This window comes from Stylophora pistillata, chromosome 10 (genome assembly GCF_964205215.1).
Source record: "Stylophora pistillata chromosome 10, jaStyPist1.2, whole genome shotgun sequence".
NCBI classification, from domain to species: domain Eukaryota; kingdom Metazoa; phylum Cnidaria; class Anthozoa; order Scleractinia; family Pocilloporidae; genus Stylophora; species Stylophora pistillata.
In genome coordinates this window covers 21184001-21211738 of record NC_142528.1, presented here as the reverse complement: position 1 = coordinate 21211738, position 27738 = coordinate 21184001, and the positions used below count along the sequence as shown (strand labels likewise).

At 37.7% G+C, this 27738-nt stretch overlaps 5 protein-coding genes and 1 pseudogene across 10 annotated transcripts in view; 2 read left to right on the top strand and 4 right to left on the bottom strand.

The window, feature by feature from the left end:
* The first annotated feature begins 121 nt into the window (after window positions 1-121).
* Window positions 122-18587, top strand: LOC111326000 (uncharacterized). 5 transcript variants are annotated; one of them, XM_022929915.2, is made up of 3 exons: window positions 122-215; window positions 305-423; window positions 16898-18587. In XM_022929915.2, exon 3 carries the CDS (start codon window positions 16912-16914, stop codon window positions 17803-17805), a length of 894 nt encoding a protein of 297 aa, XP_022785650.1. In that variant the 5' UTR covers window positions 122-215; window positions 305-423; window positions 16898-16911; the 3' UTR covers window positions 17806-18587. The 5 variants fall into 5 exon arrangements, 3 of the variants coding, with proteins under 3 accessions (XP_022785650.1, XP_022785651.1, XP_088591107.1); XR_002694403.2 differs by lacking the exon at window positions 16898-18587 and adding an exon at window positions 4640-5354 and having other exon boundaries at window positions 124-215; XR_002694402.2 differs by lacking the exon at window positions 16898-18587 and adding an exon at window positions 4005-5354 and having other exon boundaries at window positions 133-215.
* LOC111325999 (uncharacterized) lies at window positions 1353-7245 on the bottom strand. Its single transcript, XM_022929914.2, has 8 exons — window positions 6211-7245; window positions 5196-5261; window positions 4593-4866; window positions 3969-4217; window positions 3735-3873; window positions 3413-3532; window positions 2983-3026; window positions 1353-2192 (listed from the first exon to the last, which is right to left on the bottom strand). The coding sequence occupies exons 1-8, from the start codon at window positions 6631-6633 to the stop codon at window positions 2023-2025; spliced, it is 1485 nt and encodes a 494-aa protein (XP_022785649.1). The 5' UTR covers window positions 6634-7245; the 3' UTR covers window positions 1353-2022.
* LOC111325998 (uncharacterized) lies at window positions 7570-13330 on the bottom strand. The gene is made up of 7 exons (XM_022929913.2): window positions 12786-13330; window positions 11108-11173; window positions 10237-10510; window positions 9690-9908; window positions 9222-9360; window positions 9022-9138; window positions 7570-8871 (listed from the first exon to the last, which is right to left on the bottom strand). The coding sequence occupies exons 1-7, from the start codon at window positions 13200-13202 to the stop codon at window positions 8493-8495; spliced, it is 1611 nt and encodes a 536-aa protein (XP_022785648.1). The 5' UTR covers window positions 13203-13330; the 3' UTR covers window positions 7570-8492.
* Window positions 18588-18655: 68 nt separating the features above from the next.
* On the top strand, window positions 18656-21445 carry LOC111325994 (glutathione peroxidase 2-like; annotated as a pseudogene). The gene is made up of 2 exons (XR_015992185.1): window positions 18656-19178; window positions 20463-21445. The product of XR_015992185.1 is annotated as a glutathione peroxidase 2-like (transcript).
* Window positions 21446-21447: 2 nt separating this feature from the next.
* Window positions 21448-23466, bottom strand: LOC111325995 (uncharacterized). The gene is made up of 3 exons (XM_022929911.2): window positions 23029-23466; window positions 22112-22328; window positions 21448-21923 (listed from the first exon to the last, which is right to left on the bottom strand). The coding sequence occupies exons 1-3, from the start codon at window positions 23236-23238 to the stop codon at window positions 21730-21732; spliced, it is 621 nt and encodes a 206-aa protein (XP_022785646.1). The 5' UTR covers window positions 23239-23466; the 3' UTR covers window positions 21448-21729.
* A 2850-nt stretch (window positions 23467-26316) lies between these two features.
* LOC111326017 (uncharacterized) overlaps window positions 26317-27738 on the bottom strand; it is a 5351-nt gene continuing 3929 nt past the window's right edge. Inside the window, exons 2-3 of the mRNA XM_088734610.1 lie at window positions 27175-27390; window positions 26317-26696 (exon numbers count right to left, since the gene is read on the bottom strand). Coding sequence (XP_088590736.1) covers window positions 26497-26696; window positions 27175-27289 — 315 coding nt within the window. The 5' untranslated portion in view covers window positions 27290-27390 and the 3' untranslated portion in view covers window positions 26317-26496. The remainder of the gene's footprint in view (window positions 26697-27174; window positions 27391-27738) is intronic.

The window sequence follows — 27738 nt, the reverse complement described above, 5'->3', positions numbered from 1 at the left end:
ACTGATTCTTATTTTGCTCAAAATGTTAAATATTCCGCAGCAAAGAGACCTAAACCGAAATTATTTGTGAGAAATTATGATTTCCTCCAAAGTGACACATTCACCCCTCGCTACCCTGGTAAGGAATTACTTATTTATTTTTTTACTCCCCGTCCGCAGCAGTGGAAGGGTTAATTCACACCTTCTTCAGAAAAGCGGCAAACTACAATACTAAAGTATGTTGAGTATGTTGCCTGTGCATGATAGATCTGTAATTTTTTTTTATCAGCATACTCTGTGAATAATGAAGTAGCTTTGGTTTCAGAAAACGATGAATGCAGTGCAAACAAGACGCGAAGATCAAAGAGTCGACCACTCTCGATGACTGTTGCAGTTTCAGGGTTACTTATGCGAAGAGGGTGGCGAAGGCTGTGACAAAACCCTGTAAGTACATGCTGTATGCTTTCTAGAATCGTCCACTGCTACAATGTTATGTGTATCATAACCTGCCTCCTCTCGGTGATCTTAGAAGAATTAGCTTAGATACAATGGATGGCCTTTGCATGATCATCTCCAAATAAATGGCAGGGTACTTGGTGGTTTTTTCTCGAAACGAAATTTTTTTCTCGAAACGAGGTTATTCAGGGTTATTATGATTGGTTTTAAGTGTAACAGTGGTTAAAAGAGGTCTACAAACTCCATTAATTTTTGATTGCCACAATAACTTACCGATGGAAACCGGGAGGGGTTAAACTACTTGGTGAAGGAACATATATATGGTCCAGACAGGTAGTCATTTCTAAGCACAGTCCTTAAGGATGGCAGGGTATTCCTAAGTACGGCTATAGATGGCTAGGTTTACTAAGTGCTGGCTGGACCACTTTATGAGTGCCCATACCAAACTCTTATTAGAGGTGATAATTCTTTATAATACAGGCAGCGACACGCATGGGCAATATGAAGCAAATCCTTTGTTATCTGAGTGGGCAAAGTAAAAAGTCTTGCCCACTAGAGTTTGGCTGTTTTTATCTTGTGCAAGAAAAAGATTGAGTGGCATGACTTAACAAAGTTCAGTTTTTTGACAATGACTATGATCGAGTTGCATTGGATGGCTGGATATTTTGTTCTTTTTTTGCAATTTCATGGACCTGGACTTGTTCTTGGTCCATCTTGACCTCATGCTTGGTCAGTAACTCATATAGGATGTTTTAATCACAAACATTTTTTAGTTTTCACAGCAAAGAGGAATCACATGCACATCAACCTGCCCAACCCCCTCCCTTAACCATACAATTGTCAAGATACTTTTACTGCTGAGAAAACTGTGATAAACATTGTATAACTGATCTCTTACAAATCATCACATTACTCAGTTGAAAGGAAAGTCGCAACAATTTTATTCACATTATTACAGTACTGTTATCCATCCACTTTATTCTAACAGCGATATAAATGCTCTCCCTTCAGTAAATCAGCCCGAACAAAGACAACATTTTGTGAAATAGTACTGATTGCCACAATTTCTTTATAAATATGATTTACCTTCCTATATATACAATAGCCATTTCAGATAATATGTATTGTCTTTATTTTGATTTCTTTACAGTTTATAATAACCATTAACCTGGCTTTATAGAAGAATTATTTTAATTAATGAACACACAAAACACAAGTCACATTGTCTTGCTAAATTATCAGGTATAAGTCAAAGTAACTTAAGAGGATACTTCCTTCCAAAAGATTTGATATTTCTGAACAAATAAAAGCAGAAGTCATTTTAAATACTGAATGAATATTTTTGTCTTGATGCAAAAGGATAATCAAAATAATTCTTGGTCTCATTGTTCATAAATTACATACTCTGCTGTTGGTGCTTTTGTCACCTATTAAAAATAAGAAATTGTTGACAAAAATTTTTGTCCATTCAGCTGGTAAGAATCACATACTCATCATTGCTCTCAATATGGGAGCTACTTTCATCATTAATTACAGAGAAAGAGGTGTTCCCCTATCATCATCCTTGTCTCTTGGTTTTTTGCTTGTCTAACTATTGTCAACAGGATGTTCTGTTGCATCCATGTTCTCATCAAAACCTTCTTGGAATTCATTAACCAAGATACTTGGTTCATTCTGGTAAACAGTACTAAGTCCTTCCATGGCATCAGAGATAACTTTTTGTGTCTGGTCATACAAAATAAGGGATGATTCTCCAACTGTTAAAAATATAAAAGTACAGTAAAACCTTGATTATCTGCCATAGACCTAAATTATCCTGTTTTTTAGATTACCTGGACTTACTCCTCTGCTCCCAAATTTTTGTGAACATTAATTATTCACATTTGACTATCATAACAACTTTTTCCCATCAAACAAGGCACATGATTAATGTAATGGAATTCCTGTTGGAACTCTGGCTTTCCGAAAGCTGTTGAATGCTTTTCAGTGAAAGCTATGTGCACACACTGTTGCCACTTGAAACAAACATAAGCTTTAATAACTTTTTGTAAGGAATTTTGGAAAAATTAATTTAGTTTTATTTTTGGCTTGTTAATATTATATTTTTTGATTATGCAGACTCTTGAGTATCCAGACTATTCAGTCCAGTTTCCTTGAGTCTGGATCATCAAGATTTGATGGTAATGAGAAGAAATGAAAAAGAAATATTAATATTTTTAGTAATAGCTCATGGCATCCTGCTGTAGTTTTTCAACAACTAACTGTTGATTGCTATACGTCATGTTTAGCTTCTGCCCTACCCACATGGCACTGGGTTTAGTTTGCATATTATGGTATGGACCATGAGGTCTAGTTTGTTATTGAATCAGATCTTATGATTAATACCAAACTAAATCAGATCGTCTAGTCAGATTATTATTTTCAGTCAGATTGTACCAAATGAGATAGAATAAATGGAGTTAAAGGATCAAGTTGAACATTTATTTTATTCTACTCTAATATTTATCTGGAAAAAAGAATAACAATGATTCAAGAAATGTATCTTACCATCTGTTGATTCTTCTGTCAAGTTCATAAAAGATTTAGATTTCCTAAAAATAATGGCAACAAATAGAACTCAGATTAGCTATGAGAATTTGGTAAGAGATCAAGATAGAAACTTCTACCAGATTAGTGTGAGTATTCTCATTACCTTTTAGTGGATAATGTATGGATATCATAGAAAGAAGTGACATGTTTATAACCTCTGAGAGTTAGAGGGTTTAAGACAATGAAGCCTAACTGCTAAAGCTAGGTTGTTCACAGCTCTCAATGACAATCAATTCAAAATCCAAATGAGACCTTTATAAAGAAAGATATAAAGCATAGGTGGAATTTCCAGGAAAGGGGTCGGTGAACCTCTAAAAAAATATCTCTGTGAGAGGGGTATAACAGATAGACAAAATTTGAATTTTTGAAAGAGTGAAATAAGTCATACCAGTGTATTGTAACCTGATGTTTGTCCTCATATGTCTGCAGCATTGTGGAAACAACTGATAGCATGTTATCAAAGTACTTGCACCCTGTTTTTTCAATCTTAATCAAAGCTTGCAAAATTCTGGAAAATCAAGCAACAAATCAAAAACCAAAACTAAATTGTGAACTTTTTCTTATAATAATTATATAAACTAATTGAGTTAACTAAAATTAAAGTAATGTCCTCCTATGCTAAACATTGAAACAAAATGGTATTATTTTCATGTACAACTACAATTTAATAAACAATTAAATTTATAAAATCAATTGCAATTCATACTCACATTTTGAGCATTACCAAGATTTGCTTGAAAGTTATGATGCACGGTCTGGCAAGAAGATCCAAGATGTGACATGACTTGCGCAAAAAGTAGCATGACCAAAGCTCAGCTTCTGTTGCACTTTTATTGGCATCCAAAAGTACTGAGAGTTGAGAAAACATTAGCAATTATGATTCAGCAGCAATAGATACTCATACCCAGATAAAAGGGCATTATTACATAAAAAGACTCACTTACTCATGGATAATTTTGATTCTCCTTCCTCCAATTCAGTTTCAGCCCAATGGCTTCCTGGAGCAAGACACAAGCCAGTCTCCTTATAATCACAGGATAAATTGTTGTCATTAAATGATAAATCAGAACTCTGGCTTGCTCCCTGAATAATGCTTGATCCTTGACAATAAGATGGAGAACTGCTGTGTAATGGCAGAATATCAAACACCATAGAAGCTGTTGTTAGTGACTCAAGCATTAGTGTATCAGGGTCTGGAAAATAAAATTAATTGCAAATTACAGTCATTTCAATCTATGATTAAAAATGGTTGTCTGTGTTCATACATGAGTTGCATATATACAGAGTGAACATAACTTAGAACTTAGGGAGGAAAAATCCACTGCAACAGGGTTTATCGACCACTCGTCAACATTTTCCCAGGCTTTTGAAATGGTTTACTTGAACATGCCAGGTACACCAGAAGTGTCCTTTTTCTACTAGAAAGGCCCTTATTTAAGACTGGGTGCTTACTTACTTTTCCTAACTACAGGGTGGGGACTTACTCATGGTTGGGTGCTTAATTGAATTACTGTCATAATGGTAACCAACAGAAGTATGTGAAAACATATCAACTGATTGAAACTTACAATGCTCTGTGAGAAACCTTAACGTATCCCTATAACCTTGCCTGCAGATATCAATCAAAACCTCTTGACTTGGAGGCCACAGTGCATGGGACAATCTCCAAATGTTACTTCCAGTAAACTGCATGCTTGTATTTCGTAATTCTATGTGAAATTCATTTGATGAAACATCTTTGGGACAAATGTCATGTTCACCACTAAATGGGGACACTGTGATAGTTTCTCCTTCTTTGAAGTGTTGTGGAAGATTATCAGAAATTCCTCCATCCACATAGTACTGTAAATAGAAGAGTAAATTCTATTTTCTAGTGATACCTACTCATTTCTAGTGTTTGAAATTAAATGAAAATAATGCATGTATACCATACATTTGAGAGAAATAAAATTTATATTATCTAGCAATTGGTCAGTTGTAAAAATTCAAGTAATTTTCACTCCAGAGAATATATTCCTCTATGGTCCCTTACAGAGCAGTTTTTGGGTTTGTCTCACATTTTAAAGAGGATTTGTATTGTGTGACAATCTTGTACAACATATGTAGAGGTGACTAATCACCTAACTGATATTTAACATAATTTTTTATGTATGTTAGTCACAGTTACATACCTTCCCTCTATATACAGCTGGAAACATTCCAGAAAATACTGGCACATAGGAACTGGCTACAAGAGCCTGTAATATTTACAAAATCAAATATAAAACTCAATATTACTGTGTAATTTAATTTAAATTTTTTAAATAAAAAATGAGTTGTTCTTCTGAAAATGACTCGAAATAAGTGTTATCTTTGTATCCTTAACCCTATACACCCTGACATCACAAAGCATATTCTTCATACTTTTCTCCATTCATTTCCTATGGTTTTAATAAGGAGGATTACCAGTCAAGAGCTTGTCTAGCTGGTGATCATTTTCTTTATTCTTGTTATCTTAATGTTATTTAGGGGTGATATTGTAAGGAGAAATAAGATGCTAGCTAGTCACTCTTAGAGTTTAAAACAAAAAAGGAGACATCAAATTCTACAATGTCATTATTTCGTTAGGAAAAAAACGATAATGGTTTGGGCATCTATTCCGAGGTAAACAAAACGTCTTGCCACTCCCCTGCTCTTCCCCTACCCTTCCCCCCTGCCTAAATCTCACTCCGGACAACTATAAACGTTTGGACTCGACGAGCATTTTAAAACAAGGATATTGTCACCTGTTTTTTACTTTTGTTGTCGCTTAATTGGAGGGGGGGTACATAACTCCGTTCATGAATAATATGAATAATCATTAAAAAAAGACAATCAAAAGAAGAGATTAGGTATGGAGACTTTACAATTTCGTGTATAAAAGTGTCAACAGCTCTGAACTTCAATACTCTCGACCTCAACACCTTTCAGATCGACAGAAAAATATCGACTTGAAAATTGATTGATAGCACGATCGATCTTTATTCAGCTGATAAAATAAAGCAAACTAACAATTAACAAAACATACACATGGTGAACGTTACACGAGTTATTTAGCACATTTAAACTAAAACAAACGAAATCGTGCACTGCGATCTTTTTTTTCTTTTAATCTATTGAACATACTTCGTTCATCAAGCATCAATATAGCTTTTAATCTTAGCTTACCTCAATTAGATCCTCTTTTGAGTAAAATTCAGAAATGATGACATTTTTAAAGCCAGTGAGAGTGACTTGACTTAGTGAAATGTGCAATCGTCCAGTCGCTATCTCGTGTGCGTTGTCAGGCAACATTTGGTCAAACGCTTTCCGGACAGTTTTGACGATCTGAAAACTCGGATGGAAAGGTCCTAGTGAAAGAGAATTTGCTCTTTTCCCGAGTCTTAGTACCGATTCTACAATGTCAGAGACATCCAAGTTCATCACTAAACCGACAGCTGCAAAAGCACCTGCACTTGCTCCTCCAAAACATTTCACCCGACCCAAAAGGCTGGTCGCGTTTTGTTTTAGACAAGACATTACTCCAATGTGGTAGATTCCCAAAAATCCGCAACCCGAAAAAGTCAGGTTCAAATCTTGAACCTTAGACATGGTTAGAAAATTTCAATCTTCATCAGTTTGTCCGTTGAAGGTGTCTGAATGTATTCTATACTGAATTTTCAAGTGCAATGAATAACTCCTGGGCCGATCGGGCGAATCGCCCGCCTATTATGACATCATAAATGAGGATCACGGTATTTGTTCACATGACCGGAAGTCACCTTTACCGACCTTGTGATTTCGCGCCAGTTTTTATGAACCGGTACCGCATGTCTGTTTGTGAAATTTTGCTTCCGATACTACCAAATTCTCGTTTCAGTTCTTTGTGAGTGCGACTTCAGTGGTATTGTGTAAATCAAGGAGTAAAGGTCAGCGAAGGTTAATCAAGGTCTAAAGGTCACAGAAAGAGTATTCAACGAAAGATAGGTCATTGAAGGTCGGTGGAAAAACAAGGCGAGATATAGATTGCAAGATATTGAAAATCAAGAATCATACAAACTTACGCTATGTATGTTTAGAAGCCTAGTGGGTTATTTGAACCGTTTCAAGAGCCCTGTACCATACTAGAGAAGAGGGGCTTATTGTACTATTCCAACTCTCATCCTTGATGATGTAACATTTTCAAATACCGTTTTTGTTCTTGAATTTTTACTCTTTTTCTTTTGTGTGTGTGTGTGTGTGTGTGGTGGTGGGGGGGGGGGGGGGGGAGGAGAGATTGTCCTGAAGTGAATTGTGCTCATCACAAGTGAATCAAAACATGCCACTATCTCATAATCATCTTGTGCAGACAGACCAAATCAGCAAGCATTGCATGTGGGTTTGATAGAGTAACACCATCACAAATACTCTTTACCTGAGAAAGATGATCTCGAGATAAATTGGTCCCATCTTGTCTCAGGGGAAAGACCCCCTGCATGCTATTTTAATTAATGATTTGCTTGCACTCTGAACTATTTCACAATTGCAAAGTAGGTCAAGTCACTCTCATTCACAAAGCAATTTTCTTTATTTAATTATATACATTACTGGGACTAGTACTGTACATCACATGAAAATAATGGAAATTTTCTTTTTCCTTTCAGTATAAAATACATAAAACATTGGCAAACTTTTAAGAACTACAGCAACAAGGCCATAATTATTTGCTGCTCACTCAAATTCAAATTTGAGTGGTTTTATCAATAATATATCACTTAAACTTTTCTAATCTATTCTATCATGATTCTTGTTCAACGGCAGTCTAGTCTGAAGAATAAAATCAAATATCTTTATACAATAAATTAATTTCTGTACATCAACATTGCTTGCCTTTCCAGTCAACACCATGGAAAAAGCATTTGGATAAAACTTTACCCTTTGCATTCTTAATAAAATGGACACATCTTTACCCTCTGTATATTTCTCAATAAAATTGAAACAAGACCCATTGTAATTTTTTTTGTTAACAAAATAAATCCCTCGCATAATGTGCTTAGTTATTGCATGAGTTAGATGACAATACTCAGTCATCGACACTAAAGCATAAGCTGGCAAAGGCATGCCCAGCGAAGAATTATTAAACCATATAAAAAATTTCTTGGCAATTTTAAATAGGTTTGTCTTTCCACTGAGATCTGAGTTACCTTGGTGACTATTAATACATATTATATTTTTTCCATAAATATGTGTTGATCTCATGTCTGAGTTTAGTATCCCATACACATTGTGGACAAAATAAGCCTGATGCTGTCTGTTTTTTGTTTCTGTTTTTTTATTTTGCTTTTCTTTTTTGTTTTAAGGGAAGAACCCTCAGTGATTTTACCCATGATTACAAAATCATGTCAAAGACCACTATGATTCTACTCAATAAAAATAAAAATTCTCATCAATAGCTCTCGGTAATTAGACCACAGCAGTTTGTGCAAGAGGCACTAAAAGCACTCCTGGAGTTCTTCAGTACCACTGAACTCAGATTCAACATCAGTCTCATAACCATCTAAGATGACATAATCACAGGAAACCTCAAGTGCTTTCTCTACATTACTTGATCCTTGGCTCTGTCTTCTTTCCAAATTGCGGTTGCGGCGCCTATCACTGGCAGTAATAAAAGGGCTGTTATTGACATTATCTTCCCATCTCATTGCACTTTGGATTAAGCTTTCTGCATTTTCTGCATCCAAAACTTCGATGTCACTATCATCATCAAGATGCTTGACTTGCCTTACATCAATGTCACTAGTACTTTCTTCATCTATGGGACTGATGTCCTTCTGCCACTGTCCTGAAGTTATGGCACATCCAGGCTTTTTCCTAAAGAAAACAGAAGAGAATTAGTTAATCCATCTCCAATGTAAGCACAGTTTAAGTCCAGTGTTCAGAGGTTGAAATAAACACATTTGCTGAATGGTGGTGTCCATATGAGAGTGGCAATATTTTGTTTGCAATCCAAAGAATACCTACCAGCACTGGACTTGATGTTTGTCCTGATAAGTATGTATCACCATGTAGACCATAGATAACAGTTCATCAAGGAACTCATTTCCTGTTTTCTCCACTTTTGGTAGTGATTCTAGGATTCTGAAGGAAAGAAAAATAACAAGAATTAGATTTATTCAAAGTCTCCAACCAAATATTGGCAGTGCACACCAAGAAAAACTTACATGTTTGCAAGATGCGAGATCTGTTTCAGAGAAATCACACATGGTTTTGTTGCAAGTTTTAACACCCAAAACACTCGGCGAATGAAGAAGCATGACCAAAGTTCTGCCTCATTTACAGCCTCACTTGTGCGATGAAGTACTGGTAAAAAAATAGATATTCAAGAATTAAAAGAATGGTTCTCCATATTATATACGTATTATTGATTTACTTCTTACAGGAGTTTAATGAAGTAATTCCACATTCTTCTGTTGTTTGAAGTTCTCAAAATTCTAAAAGTGACTAGCATCTAACATCAACCCTGTATCACACATTGAGGTCAAAAGAATAAAGGAAATGATCACCAACTAAAGCAGTTATTCATGTTGCACAAATTCTCCTTGTGGTACTATGGGAAATGTGTGAAGAACAGTCTGAGAATAAGCATACTGATATTAGCAACTTAAAGGTAACAGGTAACATGAACTTACTGATGGTCAGCTTCGACTCTCCTTCCTCATTCTCAGTTTCCTCACTTTCGGAACTTGTAAAAACATCTCCCTCTCCACTACTGTATGAGGTGTAAGCAGACAGTGTGCTGACACTGATTTGTCGTTTGTCTATTCCATGACTTGACTTAGACCAAGATGAGGGAAGATACTGAGACATGGAAGGCCTGTGCACTGGTACCTTCTTTAGGGTCTCTGGATCTGGAAAAAAATCACCAGTCCACTTAGTTTCAACTGAACTAGTTACAAGAACAATACATAATGCCTTGATTGACTGTCTATTATCTGTCAATGTGTTACATTTACTTGTTGACCGCTTGCAATGCACTTGTAAACTTGCTTCAAGTTGTCATACCTGTTACAACTCAAATTCAAGGCTTCTACAGCTTTACAGTAGTGATGATAATGAGGATGGCTGTAAAATTATAATAATTACCAAACCTCACCCCCCAAGTTCCTAAACTAATTAACAAAAGACGAACAAAGAATACTTTGAATTGAAACAGTGCATTTAGAGACATCCACTTACAATGCTGCTTCACAAATCTCAATGTGTCTCTGTATCCTTGCTTGCACATATCAAAGAGTACATCTGGTTGTGGAGGAAAGAATGCACGGGAACACCTGTAGAGGTTCTGTAGTGTAAACTGCATGCTGGTATTTCGAAGTTCAATGTGAACGTCATTTGAAGAACTGTCTTTGGGACAGATGTCACTCTCTCCACTGAAAGGTGAAACTGTTATGGTTTCTCCTTCTTTGAAGTGCTGTGGGAGATTGTCTGAAATTCCTCCATCTACATAGTACTGAAAACACAATTCAGTCAATTAGAAACAAGTTTTGGTGTCTAGTAATGTGCAAGCTGAACTCCACAAACAGAAGAGTATTCTGAACAATAACATCTTGTCTAACAGATAATTTTATTATAAATAATCTCTTCAGTATTTCAATTTGTTTATGGGATTTAGGTGGGCAATAGCCATCTGAAACTGCCTGAAATAACTCTGTTACACAAGATATATATTGCCACTAAAAGGAAATTTTCTGTAGTTGTACTGCTGATCATAGAGATTAGATTTTCAAGATGTAGATCTTCCATTATCATCCCCTTTACACTTTTAAAAGAAGTTAAAAAATAGAATTCAGTGCGCATCTGACATTACAGCCCTTGTGCATCCATGATACAAGACACTGACTGTGCTCCAAATAAATCTTTTAACTTTATTTTCTTTTATGTGATTGACTGTCCACTGAAAAGAAAATCTTGTTTAATACCTATCAATAAATATGTCTGAGCCCCACATATTTAGTTAAGATAATTAATCCTGTAACCTTATCTCACTCAACATTAAGGAAAAACAGGAAACTTTAATAAAAGCACATGACATCATGTTAATATTTACCTTTCCCCTGAATTTTGCAGGAAAGATTCCGGAGTAAAACGGAACATAGGAGCTAGCAATCAATGCCTGAAACAAAAGATAAAGTACCTAACAGTCATTGTCTTGAATAATTAAAATTTATATACAGGTACTTGTACATAAATGAGGAGTTTTGGGTGGGAGGTCATCAGTAAGGTGATGCAACAGATCCCCCTTCTGTTGATTTAAGCACAAGGAGGCATTGATTCATCATTTAGGAATTATGAATCTGTCAGAGATATTTCGCTTTATAACTGTTACAGCAGTAGTTGTTTTAAAAAATGTCTGTTTCAGAACTGTCTTTGGAAATGACACCTATCCTTGATAGCAAAATTCATCACACACCCACACACACAAAAAAAAAGAAAAAGAAAAATGGACATTGTTGGAAACAGATGGTATAAGGTGTACATGAGTACTGTCTGACTAAGGAAATTCTAATTGAAATGGTTTGTTAGGATTTTAATGCTTCGAATCAACAGTTTAGAGCTGGGAACAACTCCTAGATGTCTACAGATTGGTGATAATCCAAAATCAACCAGCTAATTTGTCAGTTACATAACTTGAGTTTTAGAGGTGGCAATGGAATGCAACTTGAGATGAGATTGTGGGGGGTTTTGACCACCCAATACCAAGGTATACAGTCTTTTTAAAATTCCTACAATCTATTTTTCTCTTGGTGATAGTCCATGAGACTGCCTTTGATGGCATCAAATTTCTTGCACTATCTACAAATTATACTGTATTTGTCATAAACACTGCTTGAGATTTTCACTTTAAAACGAGATGATGCAAATTACGAAGATGAGACTACATGTTTATTCATATATGCATCAAATCTCTTTTGGCATGTGCCGCACTAGACCAATAACAATTCAACAGATGTGAGCAGAACTTTCCACCTCCAATAGGTAGACAGATTGTAATTTCTCTAGTATCAAGTTAACCGTTGGCAAGTTACAGCATGCCATCCAAATACCAAGCAAATGAATGATTAATATCATTACAAATACTGGACTGTCAGGAACATTGAAAAGTTAGCATAAATAAGCAACTGAGTGCCTTATACAGCAAAAGTTTTTATTACCGTAATGTAGGAAATAGATCGATATGGTGGGGCTTGTGCTCTAAAATATTTCCAAATCCTCTTTCAACAGCACGACAATACTCTTGTAGCCATAACAAATCCTCAAAAAATGCGACGCGTTTAGCTCATTATTATTTTACACACAATCATCACAAAGACAAACTCCAACTTGCCGCGCGAATAAATTATGTGAGCAACAGACATCGGCTGAGCCTTCATTACAGAAATAGTTCCTTAACTCAAAAAAAAAAAAAGAAAAATTAACATATCCTTTTCATGAAAATAGGATCGTAGAGTCGCTCTTACGGAGTTTCATCACAGAGTTTCATATTACGCAACTGGAAAATACCACGCTCCGAACGAAAAGCACGCGAGAAACCTTACAGAATTTTATAGCCGTGAAAAGTAGGTCGATAAAAGGTCCCTGTTGACGATTTTTTGTTTTGAAGGGGAACAACTGGCTGGGAACGACCGTGGCTTTACTCTATGCAAATTCCCTTCAGCGCGAGCGACTATAAATCCGTTTGAAGATAATGAATTTGCGACATAGATGATTATTACGAAACAACTCACCTCAACAAGATCTTCTTTAGAGAAGAACTCAGACACAATAACGTTTTTGAGATCAGAAACTCTTGTTAACGACAGATGAAGTCTTCCACTGGCGAGTTCATGTGCGTTGGGTGGCAGAATCCTTTCGAATGATCGACGAAGTGTTCTGACGACATTAAAACTTGGATGAAGGGGTCCAAGCGTCAATGAATTCGCTCTTTTAGCCAGTCTGATTACAAACTCAGCACTGTCACTAACATCTAAGTCTAAAAGCAACGCAATCGCGGCGAAGGAACCCGCGCTCGCGCCGCCATAACATTTTACTCGTTTCAAGAGCGCCGGAGCGTTTTCTTTCAAACACGACACAACTCCTAGATGGTAAATTCCCAAAAAACCACATCCAGAAAACGTCAAATTTAGATCTTGAGCTTCAGTCATGACTGAAAATTATCCTCTTGACTTTTCACAATGGGAATTTCAGGCGAAATCTTACAAGAAAACGAGGAAGAAGCCGATAAAATTCATGGTGGGCTCTTCGATTGCGTTGATAAATATACTTTCGAATTGCGTGTTGTACGCCTAGTTGCCGCCCCTCTCAATCCCACGTACGCCCCTTTTCTGATTGGCTGTCACCCAAAGAGTTTTTCAGGTAACCAATCAGATACAAGCATGACAAAGCTGTTCTTTCAGTTGATGAAAACGAAAAAACAAGATCGTCAAACCGGTTTTATGACAAGTTGACAAGAAGTGACAAAAAATACCTGCTGGTTTCTTTTCCTTTTCCTTCACGTGAGATTCGCGATTTATGCCTCAAAGGGAAAGGACGGGTCTTGGAATTTTTCAAAATGTTAACTTCTATTCACAAGAGTTCGTTGCAATTTTCTTATTTTTTCTTTTCTTTTTTTTTTTTGTCAACAAAATCTGATGCACTGTTCGACGATGCATTTTGTCTGAGAATTGGCGTAGATCAATACAGTCATTTCCTGTCCTCGCGTGCGTCAATATCTATGCAGTGTCTTGTGACCGCAAGAAGAGGAAATGTTTTTTTCTGACATCGTGCTGTTCATTTTTCCTTTCTTTTCCTGCGCATGAACTTTAGAGGATAGGCCAGTAATCGCATTAGGATTTTTTCAAAGGCATGTCGAATCCCGCCAGACACTCGGAAACATTTCATAACCTACTCATCAGGGGGTCAGTCAGTTCGACTTTCTGTTGCGAACAAACTTTACCCATTGCCGGACATCTGGGGGGGCATTTGCGGAGTCGGTAAAGATGGCTAAGGAAATCCAATAAACGACGCGGAAAAGGAATTATTTTGTCACGCGCGTTTTGTTTCTTTTACTTGTGAAATAGCCCTCTGTTAAGGAAAAGGAAAATGTTTTACGTTTTGATGTACTTTATTTTATTTCATTTTTCAAAGACCCAGTGCTTTCGGCGGGATTAGTATGCCCCACAATTGTACTAGGGAAAGAGAAAAGACAAGAAAAAACAAGCTCCGGATAAGATCTTCCGAGTTTTAAGGGATGCTACGTGATCTAGCTTAATGTATAAAACCGCTAAGGGCCCCTGAAGGCCCCTAAAGGCGCGCGCTCTGATGAAGCTTGTTTACACTTTCAACTTAGCCATAAACCGCAATAACGTTTCACTTACTCTCTTATTATTATCATAATGCTAAAGTGTTTCTTTAAAAAGCAGTCTTTATAATTTTTGTCCCAACAGACTTTATTCAAATGAGGCTTAGCTGTTAATCTTTTTTCAAACAAAGCCAAAAACAATAACTCAGTCAGAACCTCCAGCAACGCCATGTGAGTCACAATAAAGCCCTTGTGTGGCATGTGACCGAATACTCTCTCTCTCTCTCTCTCTCTTGCACCAGGGTTCAGTCAGTTTAAAAGAACACTCGGTGAGTTCCCCTCTTCGCTAGTATTAACTATTAACCGTCGTGAGAACGAAAGATAAAAAAAATAAAAGAAATGCGGAGCTAAAACTTGGGACAGATAAGGGCTTTCTCCTAGTGGATTTTATGCTGTAATTGTTTAGCTAAAAAGTCATCTGTTTTCCTCATAGATTAGTGGTCACGTCCACTGGGTATTTATTTCACCCATGAAACTGTCAACGACAGAACCTAAGAAGGATAGTAGATGAAGATTTGATACTGTTACGTCTGTTGTTTACATGTAAGAACATGAGGGGTGCAATCCGAGTCTTTCCTCAAGCAGGGAGGGCCTGCAGAGGAGGTCATGAAACAGGACTTAGAGTCAGACGTTTGCTTCAAATTAAAATAAAATCCAAAGCCCTATCCAAACACATAATTCCTCGCTTGTTTTTCGGTTTCTCAACCATATGCTCAGAAATTTCTTATAGAAATCTGGTATATTTGGAACCAAGAGAAGTAAGTTCTTGCTTCTCTTTTTCATGTTCATTTGATTTGTGCAAGTTAGATTCACAGAAGTAAGTTACCTTTAGTTTACTCAGTAAACGAGGAAAGTTTATTATTTACTGCGACAAGCCCAATTTGTCGTTAATCCAGGAAATGAGTGTATTGCGCCAGCTAACCGTAATTCTTAATTCTTGAGACGCGTCGGAAGTGATTTTTATTTTGGCTTAATCCGTTGTTGTAGAAGGTAGCCGGCCACTGTCAAGTCATTTTTATGGCGTGGTGTTCAAGATCCTTAATTTCTCGGCCGCTTTCTATTCAGTAATCAGACTTTTGCTTGTCTCGTACAATTTTGTCATTTAAAAAGCTGGTTCATAAAAGCTTAACTAAACTTAATGAAACAAAAAGGGTTTTTGACACATTTTGTCTCAGAAATAAACTTAACCGTTAAGCCGATCGGTCACAGGTTAATATCTGTGTAGAAATATGAAACCTTTGTCGGCACTATCGATACATGGATTCCCTTTTCCCAAATTGCCCAAAACTACTTTGTAAGGACTGTCTGTAAGTTACGCGAAGTTCGGAGAACATCATAAGTGTGATTTTGTTTGATTTAACTTTGTTTATACACCAGGAATGTATCATATTAGGGTCATTTTTACGAAAAATTTTGACTCTTAGTTTCTATCCCACCCCTTCCTTAGTCGAGGGAGATTCTCCTCCCCCCCCCCCCCAGGCATGAAGACGGGTGTAAGATACAAGCAGAGCCAAGGGAGGCGTAGCCAGGAAATATGCACGCAATTTCGTGCGGCACTGACGTGGTCTTTTCTAGAAAAACTTCTATCTTTCATCTTATACATGTGAAAAACAAAAATTGCATGCAAACCTTCGGTGGCTACTCTTAGAAACCTTGGTCATCCCCACTGCACTGATACGTTCGTGTTGAGTAACTGTTTCAGACAATCCAAAGCGGTTTAAGAACTCTTCTCATAGAAAAACGTTGCCAGTGTCTGTAGTGTGTGTGTGTGTGTGTGGAAAAGTTACATGGCTTGTGGGTCTTTCTGTTACCACACGAAAACTCCGACTTGAGCAGCCACGCCTAGGAATGAATCAGGATGCCAGTTTATCCGGCTTTCCTCTTCTCCGCACAGAAGTTGCGCAAAATAATTTTAGATGCGTGCACGAGCTTGCAACATGTAACATTCGAAAGACGACCTCAAATAACTTCGTCGAGGAAATGCACGAGATTTTTCGAAAAAGTCGAATTATTGTACTACTTTCTATTTCTATGAGTGAGATTTCGAGATCGCCTTTCTAGTGAGGATCACAACTTCAGATTAGTAAGGAGAAGTTTTGGTTGCACGTGAGTCGAATTATTCTCCGCAGACGCACGTGTTGTGTCAATTAAAAGTTGTTGTCGTAAGGAACTGATATTATTTGTCACCTGGGTGAGGTTTCGGTGATCACATGGTTCTCAGGGGGAGCGGAGAAGGGGAACAGTCATCACCGACAGATTATAAAGGGGGACTATAAATAATTGACTGCTAGTGAACTGCTAATAAGTTGATATCATAAGCCATTGCAGAGCTTTATAGAGGGGGGATCATGTAAATTGATTGTGACACAACCAATATCCTCCACCCGCCCCTCCCCTACCCTCGCATCCCACCGGGGCCAGCACAGACGATAAAAAATGAACAGTTCCAAACCAAAACATTTGGTTTCTTTATTCTACATTTTTATTTCCCTTCTCCAGGAATCTTGTGCCAAATGAAGTGGCGGTATACACCTGGAAATCGCACCATGGCAACCAGCAAACATTTGTCGTTTTTGATGTTTTGTGTGGTACTTGTGAGTGTGGCTATAGTCATGCGGTACAGTGTCCCTTGGGGTGTGGCCATTTTAACCATAGCCATCTCCTGGTTTTGTTATGACCACTGCCATGTTGCTCGTATCAGCAGTGTAGAGTTTTACAAACTTCACACCGTGCCACAGTACACCAACGCTGCGACAGCTCTCGTGACGTCAGAGTGGTCCGTCCCTGTGACCGCGGAGGGTATCGAGGAACCCAACTATGTGCGCACATCCAGTATGATCGAATCACGTGATACCTTCCCCTGTCATTTGGTTGCTTTGGCCACGTTCGGTGGAGTGAAGCAAGTTATCGCTCATTGTGTTTTACGAGAGACTTCCGCCTCCAGGTCACCTGACTTAAATAAATTTTTAAGAATGCTGAGGATGAGACTGCCGCTTCCCGCGGTTCAACAGTCTATGGAGGTTGCAGGTTTAGATTCATCGGTGCTAAGTGCGAAAGATATCAGCGAGTCTGAAATTGTGGAGACGCCTACATCAAGTATAGTTCATAACGTTACACTGTCCTCCCTTGTTGTAAAGCCCGAGTTTCGTGGTCAGGGCCTGGGCAAGAGCATGTGTGCATATGCACTACAAGTAGCTTCCGGTCTCGGAGCAATCGAAATTATCGGAGGCTGCAAAAATAAGTTGGTTGCCTTTTACGAGAAGATCGGCGTTAAAAGAAGAGTTGGTTTAAAGAGAAAAAACATACCAAGGGTTCGGCTTGGCAATGAAATGTTTCTAGTGATAGACAAGGAAGCAAGAAAACAAGCATCAGAGATATTAGCCATGACAAACGCTAAATGCTTTTAACACCGGAAGGGTTTGCGGCTGTTTTTTTTTTTTTTTTCCTTTTTTTTTTAATATAACTATTTGTTTTCGCGAATGAGAATTAAAACACTTTCCATCGTCATCTAAGCCATTACGCATTACCAGAAAGACAAAAAATTAGGTAAAATAAAACACAGTCCTTGCTTCGTGCCTACAAAAGAGTGGCGCTATTCGCGCTCCTCGCTCAGGCTCGGAAATCGAACTTTCTATTTACAGTGCAGATGGAAAAAATAGTTCAGTGCGATATCAAAAAAGCAGGATCTTTCGGGGCCAATTATTGACTAATTTGAAATAAAAGGATGTTAGGGGGAAAAATTAAAAGCTCAGTTGATTTTACTTGATTATTGGACGGGGAAAATTCTTATTGGTTGAAGCTACGTGAATCTTTTCTTGAGAGACAATTACTTTTTCTTAGTCCTAAGTTCTTATTGGTCGGCTGGACAGCAGACTAGTTTGTTACTTGCGAAAATAATAGACACGCCGATCGAGCAAATATTCATTAATTGCTTAAATGTTTTTAAAGTGTAATCCAATCTTTTCGTTAAATATTGTAGGATCGATTTTACTGAAGGTGGAATTTGACATTACTTGACTAGACCCTTTTTACTTCATCTCCGAGAGAATTTACATTTTTTTCCCGGTGACTATCTTATTGCCACAGTAGATGTCTGTTTAATGTTTAGTAGAATTAACATCACCGAAGAAAATTAACTGTCCATTCAGGAGGAAGGAAAAATAAAGACCAATGTAGTTTATTTGTCAAATTTTGAGACAGGTGAAGAGAGCTTTGATCTCTAATGTAGCCTAGGTCATTTACATAAAAATAACCGCCCCATGTTTTCAACCATCTGCCACATCTCTGCGGATGAGTGGGTACGATGAGAGATCTTTGGTCGTTCTTTGCCGTTTTTTGCCTTTTTATAGGCGGGCTGAACGGCTCCCAAAGACGTAAATCAAGATCGCTTTGTCATCTTAACAGCGCCGAGTCTTTTTACGACTTCACTACGAAAGATCTAGATGGGAAAAATGTCTCTATGAGCGAATTTCACGGCCATGTTGTAGTGGCTGTGAATGTCGCTACCTTTTGAGGCTACACTTTACAATATTATCAACTGAATGCATTACAAGAACGACTTTGGAGATCAGAAGATGGAAACCCACATGCTTGTGGACTGCGAATTGTTGGTTTTCCATGCAACCAGTTTGGTTCCCAAGAGCCGGCGGAAAACTCATACGAGCTTATGAACGGATTGAAATATGTTCGGCCTGGACACGGTTTTGTTCCCAATTTCCCATTGTACAAGAAACGAGACGTGAATGGCGAGAAGGAAGACGAAATTTATAGTTTTTTTAAGGTAGGCTGGTATATGCTTTATTTCTATTTGGCTAGTAAAGTTGTAATCCATCAATAATCAAAGAACAATGTTGTTAGGCGTCGAAAGATTTTACATTCATGGCATCTAAAGAAATCAGCATTGTTTTGCCCGCGGATTACCCGAGCGTGAAGCGCTAAGAGATAAGTTTGAGAAATGGTGCAAGAGAATTTCGTTTAGGGAAGCTGAAGTCACACTAGACGCAACACATACTGAGGAAAAAGCTAAATCACTAAATCATAACATGATCTACGAACTGATCATTTCAAAACCAAAGTTAACCAACCTGTAGTCGTGAATATTTCATTATGAAAGACATTATTCTTCAAAGAGAAACATATGCTCAATATCAAAATAAACCTCATACACTCATGCAGAAAGCACTCGTATTATTATATATCTTCAACTCTAGCAATACGATATTTTCGTCCCTAATTACAGTTAGGAAAGGAAACGTACGCTACATGGCCTCTGAGTTCATTGCAGACGTGTGATTCGTTTTGTGATTTTCCTTCATAAGGATTTCAGAGCATTCAGCTATTGTTTCAATCCTTGTGGTTACTTCGGTACTCAAGCAGATTGTCAGCAGTCACAGTTCAAAGAAAGAAAGGCGTTTATATTTCCCTTTTCACTTGACATTTGATTTCAACGTTAGGGCAATTGAGTAATTAAGTCTATACCCTGTCAGATGCAAAGGTTCCCACCATAGTAATTTTTTTAAATTATTTTTTTGCCAAGCGCTCAATTAAAAACACTCATTGCCGCAATCGCAATCGCAATCGTATTGAAAAAATATATATAATTTATCATCTGAGCACAGCGCTACATAATATCGTTGAATATGTTGTCAGGAGACTTCTTCTTTTCCTTTAAAGCAAAAAAGGCGTCCGTTTTATTCCTTATTGAACTCAACATATTTCGCGTGAAGAGACAGACTCGAGAACAGAGCAAATACAAAACCATTAATCAAAAGTGAACCAAGTTCACAGTCAGGGAAAATAAGTGGAAAACAGGAGTGCGAAAAACCGATAGGGATCAGGCGAAAGAAAAAAGGAAAAGAAAAAAGGAAAAGAAAAAAAAAAAGAGTGGTGTGAAAACACATTTCGTTCCGCGGTCGTTTCCCCGACAACCGTAACCGTCGTTTGTCGTTCACTCAGCCTTCCGTTTGTTTTCAGTGACGTACAGAAAATCTTGAAAAAGCCCTAAATCTATTTTAATTAATTTCTGCAACAATTTCTTATTATCTGTATCTTTGTCTCTTTTCAGTCCCGTTGTCCCGCCCCTGACAGGTTCATAGATGACATAAGTAACATCCGCTGGTCACCTGTTCGGAACGACGACATCAATTGGAATTTCGAAAAGATATTAATAGATCACGATGGCCAGCCATTTGCCCGGTACACTGCGCCTTATGAACCAAACGACATGTTGGAAGATATCAAAACACTGATATTAACTTGCCAAGGACAGAGAAGACGCAAATATAATCTGTAAAAGAAAACGGATCTGGACAAAAGAAACTCGTTGGGGTTACTAGTTGAACTTTTTAATATTTTTTTTATATTTATTTCTCACAAAATTCTCATTTTCATATTTTATTCATTCGCACATGCAAGAGTTATGTTCCATGGTGTTCAAAGGAAATTTTTTTCGGGAAGAAAATTGCAGGTCCATACACTGAATAGCCCTTTCCAATTTATAATTACGTGTTACGAAAGCTGGCAGGATAGATGGAAAATCTCACACTTATCGTACAGTGTGTTGTTTTCTTTCTAGCAGCGAGGAACTAATGCCATTCTCTGCTTACGACCTCTACTGGCTTGTTTAATATTTTTTTTCTGCGAACAAAAGAAGTCTATTTCAAAATAAATTTATTGATGTTTCACAAGGAAGAAAAAGAGAAAAACAGGTTTAATAAGTAACCTTAAATTAATATCGAATTGGTGTAGAGTCTAATTTTAAAATTTTCTGTTAAGAATATATATTCAAGAAATATTCTTAATTTAGGGCGTAAATGAAACTAAGGGGCACATAACATGCACTGTTTAAGAAATAATCAAGTTATTGTAGATATAGCTCACGTTAATGACGGACTGTTTGTAAACTGTTTGGTCAGTAAAGCAGTCCCGAGTAAAGTTCTTTTCTCTGTGCAGTCTTTAATGCATTCAGCTGTTACAGTGTAAAGAACCCTTTAAGCTTCTACAAAACGTGACCTTGAACAGTGCAAATAAAATGACCAGAAAGAACAATATCATGTTATGAATTCTTTAATCATTGCAACTTTGAATACGCTTAAAGATAAATATTCTGTGAGGATAAAACTGTGATATTTTGATAAACATCTGGACTGAATTCAACCTATTGAATACTTATGCTGCAGAACCAAAAAGACAAAGTTTTTTAACTGAGTTTCCCTTTCTCATTGTGATTATCTCGTTGCTTATTTGAGGCTGAACGCCTATTGACATGTGTTACCTACAGAGTGGGCGCTTTTTCGAGGTGGGCGACAATGGTAGGAAGACGCTAATCAAAACTACTTTCCTTCCAACTTCATCAAAAGCTGGTTAGGATCATAATGAACATCAATTGATTTGATTTTTAGGTTCTCGTCCACCTCGGCCACAGCCATTCCATACATTTCAAGTAGTTCGCCCGTCGGGGTCCTTCCCTTGTACGGGCCCGTCCAGTGAGCCCAATGGCGCCACGAAAAGGCCACCCGTGGAGGTCCTAAGGGGCAAAAACAACCACATCAGTACAAATTATGAAACACTTTGAAAAACTCTGCATTTTTGCAGCCCTTTCACACAAAAGTGTTTAATCTCCACTCAGGATTATATCAGTATATACCTGCTAGACTTAGTATTGCCAGCCAAGACTCTAACTTAAACAAACCGTAACAGAAGTCATTCATTTACCTGAAAACACTTCTATCAGTTCCCATGGAAACCCTTGGTCGAATGCAGACCTGAACATATCATGTGACGATTTAAACGAGTGAACATTACTGTCGTAAAGTGGTTGGTTTTGCATCAGTACGTTATAGTTTCCTTCTTCAATGCCTTCCTTCACAGAAAACGAGCGCTGGTTGTTCGCGCGGATGGTGAAAACTTCTACATCAACACTTTGCCAATCCTTAAAAAAAGAAAAACCAATAAGAAAAAACAAGAAAAGACGGTGAAAACGACTTAAACGTGTCTTAATGATAAGATTTATGCATGGATTCAAGGAGTGTTCGTGCATAAAATTAATGCAGATTTACTAATCTAACGTACAAGGTCGTGTAATGATTTTTGCAACGACAATCAAACTGAAAAAGTTTCATCGCAGTTATCTTTGCATCTTGTTTACATATTCATTCCTACATTACCTGTACATACATAAAGTCAAAACACTAAAAATATTATCTATCTTTTAAAGTATAAATTAAGACACTACTTTAAAGACTTTATTTGGCTTTCAAAGTGTTGTCGTCACAGTTCAGTTGGTGTGTTCTAATATCATCCGCTTACTCTGACTGAGAGGTGGGAAATTATTTGGGTTTGTTTTCTAAATAAGTCGCAAAAATTCGTACTATTGTGGTGACAATCTATTTCTTTCTCTCTGCATTATCAGTAGCTAGATCTTAGTGTGATATTATCTTACTCCCTGTACCTTTATTACATAACACGTCTTGAAGTTGACTGACATTTTTATTTAGTTCAAGTGAGGGTCAAACACATCTTATATCGGGAGAGGGACGATTAAGTTTGTTAAACTGATAAAGTAGAAAGCGTTTAATTGAGTATTAACTTTTCGATCATTAGGTATAAGAACATAAAAGGTCTCTATTTACCTCAGTGTTAGTTTTATGCGAAGCTTCCATTTCCCATAATTTAACCAGATCCTCGACAATCTTCTCTAATGAGCCTTCCTTATGGTTTCTTGTCCTTCCCTGTAGATAAGCTTGATTGGCATTGGTATAGTCAGGTTTGCCTTCCCGCCACTGAATACTCGGATCTTCCATGAATTTTTGGCGAGGACAGGTGTAAGAGCTATCTGTCATTGCTTAAAATGGATGGCTACTGATGCCTTCTAATTACGTTCCTATATCATGATGGCTCAAAATTTTCAGCGGATTTATACAAACAAACTAAAAATAACTTAATTTCCCTCGGGAGCTGTTTGTGATCTTCCTCCTTGTTGTTTTGCTCTTTGGCTTTGGATATAATTGTGTAATCGTGAAGAACAACTCCCTTAAAAAAACCTGTCGGCTGACTAACGGCCGACAGTTGACCGACATTTGGCCGACAGAAGACCGACAGTTGGCCGATAGTCGGTAAAGCAGTGACAAATTGCGATATTGGCTTGGCTTCGTTCAACAACTGTAACATTTTGTTTAAACTGTTTTTTCAAATCTCCTTTCGTGACTCAGCTTTTGCTCTCTGCCTCTTTTTCGGTCGCAATCAGCACCGGTACCCTGTTTTTCTACACCACAGGGTCGAGAAAGACCAGCAACTCGTGTTTTAATCACCCCCAATGTTCATTAAATTTACAGCAACAATTGATGATTGAGCGTTGCTGAACAAGACTGAGATAGTTCAGCGGAAGGGCGTCAACATAGATTTCTCCTTCATGAAAATATCCCAAAGATCATGAATTAAATACCATATGGCTACTCAGTGGATTCCTTTGATCATTCCTAACGCATTAACTTAACCGCGAACACACTGATGTTAAAATAGCAATTTCATAGAGTAACGCACTTCTTTAAGTGTTGAATAACGAATGATTTAAGGGAATATTTCTAAGTGGAAATGTCCCTTTTACGCTTGAAAAAAAATGAATTAGAAGTAACATTTGGGAACTTGTGATCTTGACCATACACTCCTCTAAGCAAACGAAAGTGTGAATTTACACAACAAAAGTGAGCGTTATTTCATTACATAAATTCAAAAAAGACGTTTCCATTTCTCGGATAGGGACGAATAAATGGAGGTCCCGTCTCCTGCAGGGTTAGGGGCAGGAGACGTTAATTTCCCACGCACGAGATTACCGGTGTGATGGATGTCCTCCCCTGGAGTGGGATGGGTGGGTAACAGGAGCCCCGTTGATACCAGTGTTTACTACACTGAAGGGGCTATCCTGTATAAATATTGATGTCTACTCTACTCTACTCCAAAGTATTTGAGTTCACCATTTCCTCGAAGTAGGTGTGTTGATTTTTTTAGTTCCTACCATTTTTAGTTAACCAAAGAAGATTGACCAATAGTAACTTCCCAATACTTGTAAAATTTTGTCAAAGAAAATTTGCCAGCACTAGTGATAGCTATGTATTTTAAACAGTGGTCACTTTAAACAGAGTCAAGGGACCATGGCACAGATGTAATAAGCGCAGCCCGTGAACAAGACAGCCTTTCTCTTTTTTTGCCTAGGACACATCCTCTCTTCTTAGCATGAGCGTCATAATATTTCTGGGATGCAGCCACTCCTTTATACTGACACAAATACGGTAGAACTCCTTTCTATAATTAAAAACAAAACCAAACGCCTCATAAACCCCTTACTAGCTCCGTCTGAAAATAAAATCAATCAATGACTTGAAATAGGGGGAAAAGGAGATGTTTAATCCAATAGGATGACCTCATTAGCGAGATTTTCAAGGCAAGTGTATTTAAAAATAAAAAATACTCCAAATGAACAAAAGTTGGTGAAAAGTCTAAAGAGGTTGGAGGCTTACCATATGGCTATTTACATATGAAAAATTGAATCCTAAAGCATTTTGATTGGTTCTTTGTCATGATCTATTGGAAGACAGGTGTAGCGTTGACGTCGCCACTCTAAACTTCTTGCGTTCTCATTATAGAAAACAATAAGATTCCATGTTGCTGTTAGTCTTCCAAGAAATAGATCACAGAAGAATTTTAAGGTGCGGTAAGAAAATCAGCCAACATCAGTAACACACTCCTAGTGCTGCTCCTAGTGTGCCACTTTTTAGTTCTTTTTGACGTAATCTGTTTAGCTCTCTAACCGCTCAGCCACGCATCCACCTTTAATTAAATAACTATAGCCGTACTTATACAAAACATGAACTTAAACAACGGACATGAACTGACTCGAAAGAATAGTATCATTTTATGAGTTTATTGACCATTGCGAACTTGAATAAAGTACTAAGTTCTCACTACGCGAAATTTTGTTTTTTTTTTTTGCAAAAAAATCTGTCAAGGCGAAACCATTTTCAGTGCGAACGATTTTTTTGACCCACCAAAATTTCGCAAGAGCCACCAAACTTCAAAGATGCCGTCGACTACTTTTGGAGGCCTACAGTTTTTTGTCGGGCGAGAAAATCTATTGTCCCTTGACAGATACCCTTCCACTGGTCATCATATTTCGTAATTGAACGTCGCGTTAGTAAGTTGTCGAATGACTCTCTCCCCATTTTCAAATTTCTACGGAAAAAGGCTTCAGGAAGTTACAATTCAAACCAGGATTCTACGAGTCGACAGCGGCGTCGACGTTTGTTGAGCAACTGAGTTAAAGTCTCCATGATTGGTAGAAGCCGAATCCTCCCCAACAAAACCAAAAGTAATTGTTGACTAGCCCCAATTAGGTTTTGCATGGTAAGCAAACAGCAAAGAAGGGCGATTAAGACATTTCGCGGGGGCATTTTGCTTTGCGATCAGTCCTTGACGGGAAACGACATAACAGAAACGCACTGTCACGAAATCTCGGTATCTTTTTCGATTGCTTGACATTTGTGGTTACCCAAATAATTCGCACGTCTCAAGTGCAAACGCTATTACAAAAACAGGAAATACGTTGTTACAAAATTTTCAATTTTTTGCAAATACCAAACCAAATTTTTCGGTGTAGTGCGAACAGGGCCTTGTAATAAGAAAATATTCTGTGCGCAAAAATCTAACATACCGGCTTTGATAAACTGACAGACTGAATTCCACCCCTTTAGTGATTGCGATGAGGGATCCAAAGGGAACTGAAGTAAACAAATATTTTAGCATTTCCATACTCAGTGTGATGGATTATCTCGTTCCTGTTCCTTTTGTTGTCAATGAGAGAGAAAATTAAGAATAACCCCTGGAACGATTTTGGTTGCAGAAAGTTTGAAAAAGTCGTGTACGTGTTACTATGAAATTTTTCCCATTTGACTGAGATTTATTAATTGCTCGCCACAATTATCAAACTACATGAATTGCTATTCTTAAACATAATTTCCGCACTCATTAAAAGTAATTGACAGATTTTGAGGTATGAGCGTCAGAGTATAAGAACTTTTCATCAACAACTTTCTTATTGCCGCTATTCAACACTCCTTTCCTTCCAACTTCATCAAAAGCTGGTTAGAATCGTAGTGAACATCAATTGATTTGATTTTTAGGTTCTCGTCCACCTCGGCCACAGCCATTCCATACATTTCAAGTAGTTCGCCCGTCGGGGTCCTTCCCTTGTACGGGCCCGTCCAGTGAGCCCAATGGCGCCACGAAAAGGCCATCCGTGGGGGTCCTAGGGGGCAAAAACAACCACATCAGGACAAATCATAAATTAGGCTTTGAAAACTCTGCATGTTTCTCATATGGAAGTGTTTAATCTCGACTTGGGAATATAAATATATGCCTGGTAGACTGTGTCGTGTCTTATTTTGTATGCGTGCCTACCAAAAATATTTTAAGAATAAAATATTTTATTTGTATTCCAGCGATGCAACAAGTTCACGTGCACGTGACCTTTTTTTCTTTTTTTTTTGAAAAAGTACTTTTGAACTCTCTTGTCTTGGGTGAATATCTAAGTTAGTTCGCAAAGTTCGCGAAGATTTTTTCGTAAATGTTCAGAGAATTTCGAAGCGACGTAGGTTGAGAGGCTGTAATCCATACGACGCTGTGAAACTCTGAAACGAAGGAAACATTAAAACGTGGAGTTTACACTGAGTATTGCAAACCAAGAGACGAACGCGAACAAACCGTAACAGAAGTCATTCATTTACCTGAAAACACTTCTATCAGTTCCCATGGAAATCCTTTGTCGAATGCAGACCTGAACAAATCATGTAACGATTTAAACGAGTGAGCGTTACTGTTGTACAGCGGTTGGTTTTGCATCAGTATGTTGTAGTTTCCTTCTTCAATTCCTTCCTTCAGAGAAAACGAGCGCTGGTTGTTTGCGCGGAAGGCGAAAGCTTGCACATCAAGGGTTTGCCAATCTTTTGGTTTAAAAAAGGATTTAAAGAACAGAAGTAGGAATCATCTGAAGGTACTTATAACAAAACCAAAGTAAAGCGCACACTCTAACTGTTCAATTCAGTGTACACCAATTGCCCATGGGTGTACGCTGCTGACCTGAACAAAAGCAAAGACAAGTTTTCCGCGCGCGCTGGTTTTTTTGTGGTCACGTAAGGTTTGCTAAATAAAAGGGAACTTTTTTGTTACAATTTATCAATGTTTTGTTATAAAACAAATGGTAAACACTACGGCGTACACTATTTAGTTATAGATGTACTTGTGAGGTTTTCTAAGCACTCAAGAAGCTAGAGTCGCTCTCGGCTATCGCC

Excerpts from the sequence above, each read along its gene's own strand:
- LOC111325999 (XM_022929914.2), bottom strand. The coding sequence starts at position 6,633 with ATGTCTAAGGTTCAAGATTTGAACCTGACTTTTTCGGGTTGCGGATTT. Across the intron at positions 5,262-6,210 it reads CAAAAGAGGATCTAATTGAG|GCTCTTGTAGCCAGTTCCTA; the intron begins GTAAGCTAAGAT and ends TAAATATTACAG. Across the intron at positions 3,533-3,734 it reads ATCTTGGTAATGCTCAAAAT|AATTTTGCAAGCTTTGATTA; the intron begins GTGAGTATGAAT and ends TTGATTTTCCAG.
- LOC111325998 (XM_022929913.2), bottom strand. The coding sequence starts at position 13,202 with ATGACTGAAGCTCAAGATCTAAATTTGACGTTTTCTGGATGTGGTTTT. Across the intron at positions 9,909-10,236 it reads GAGATTTGTGAAGCAGCATT|ATCCAGAGACCCTAAAGAAG; the intron begins GTAAGTGGATGT and ends ATTTTTTTCCAG. Across the intron at positions 9,139-9,221 it reads ATCTCGCATCTTGCAAACAT|AATCCTAGAATCACTACCAA; the intron begins GTAAGTTTTTCT and ends TCTTTCCTTCAG.
- LOC111326000 (XM_022929915.2), top strand. The coding sequence starts at position 16,912 with ATGAAGTGGCGGTATACACCTGGAAATCGCACCATGGCAACCAGCAAA.
- LOC111325995 (XM_022929911.2), bottom strand. The coding sequence starts at position 23,238 with ATGACAGATAGCTCTTACACCTGTCCTCGCCAAAAATTCATGGAAGAT. Across the intron at positions 22,329-23,028 it reads CGCATAAAACTAACACTGAG|GATTGGCAAAGTGTTGATGT; the intron begins GTAAATAGAGAC and ends TCTTTTTTTAAG. Across the intron at positions 21,924-22,111 it reads ACTGATAGAAGTGTTTTCAG|GACCTCCACGGGTGGCCTTT; the intron begins GTAAATGAATGA and ends TTTGCCCCTTAG.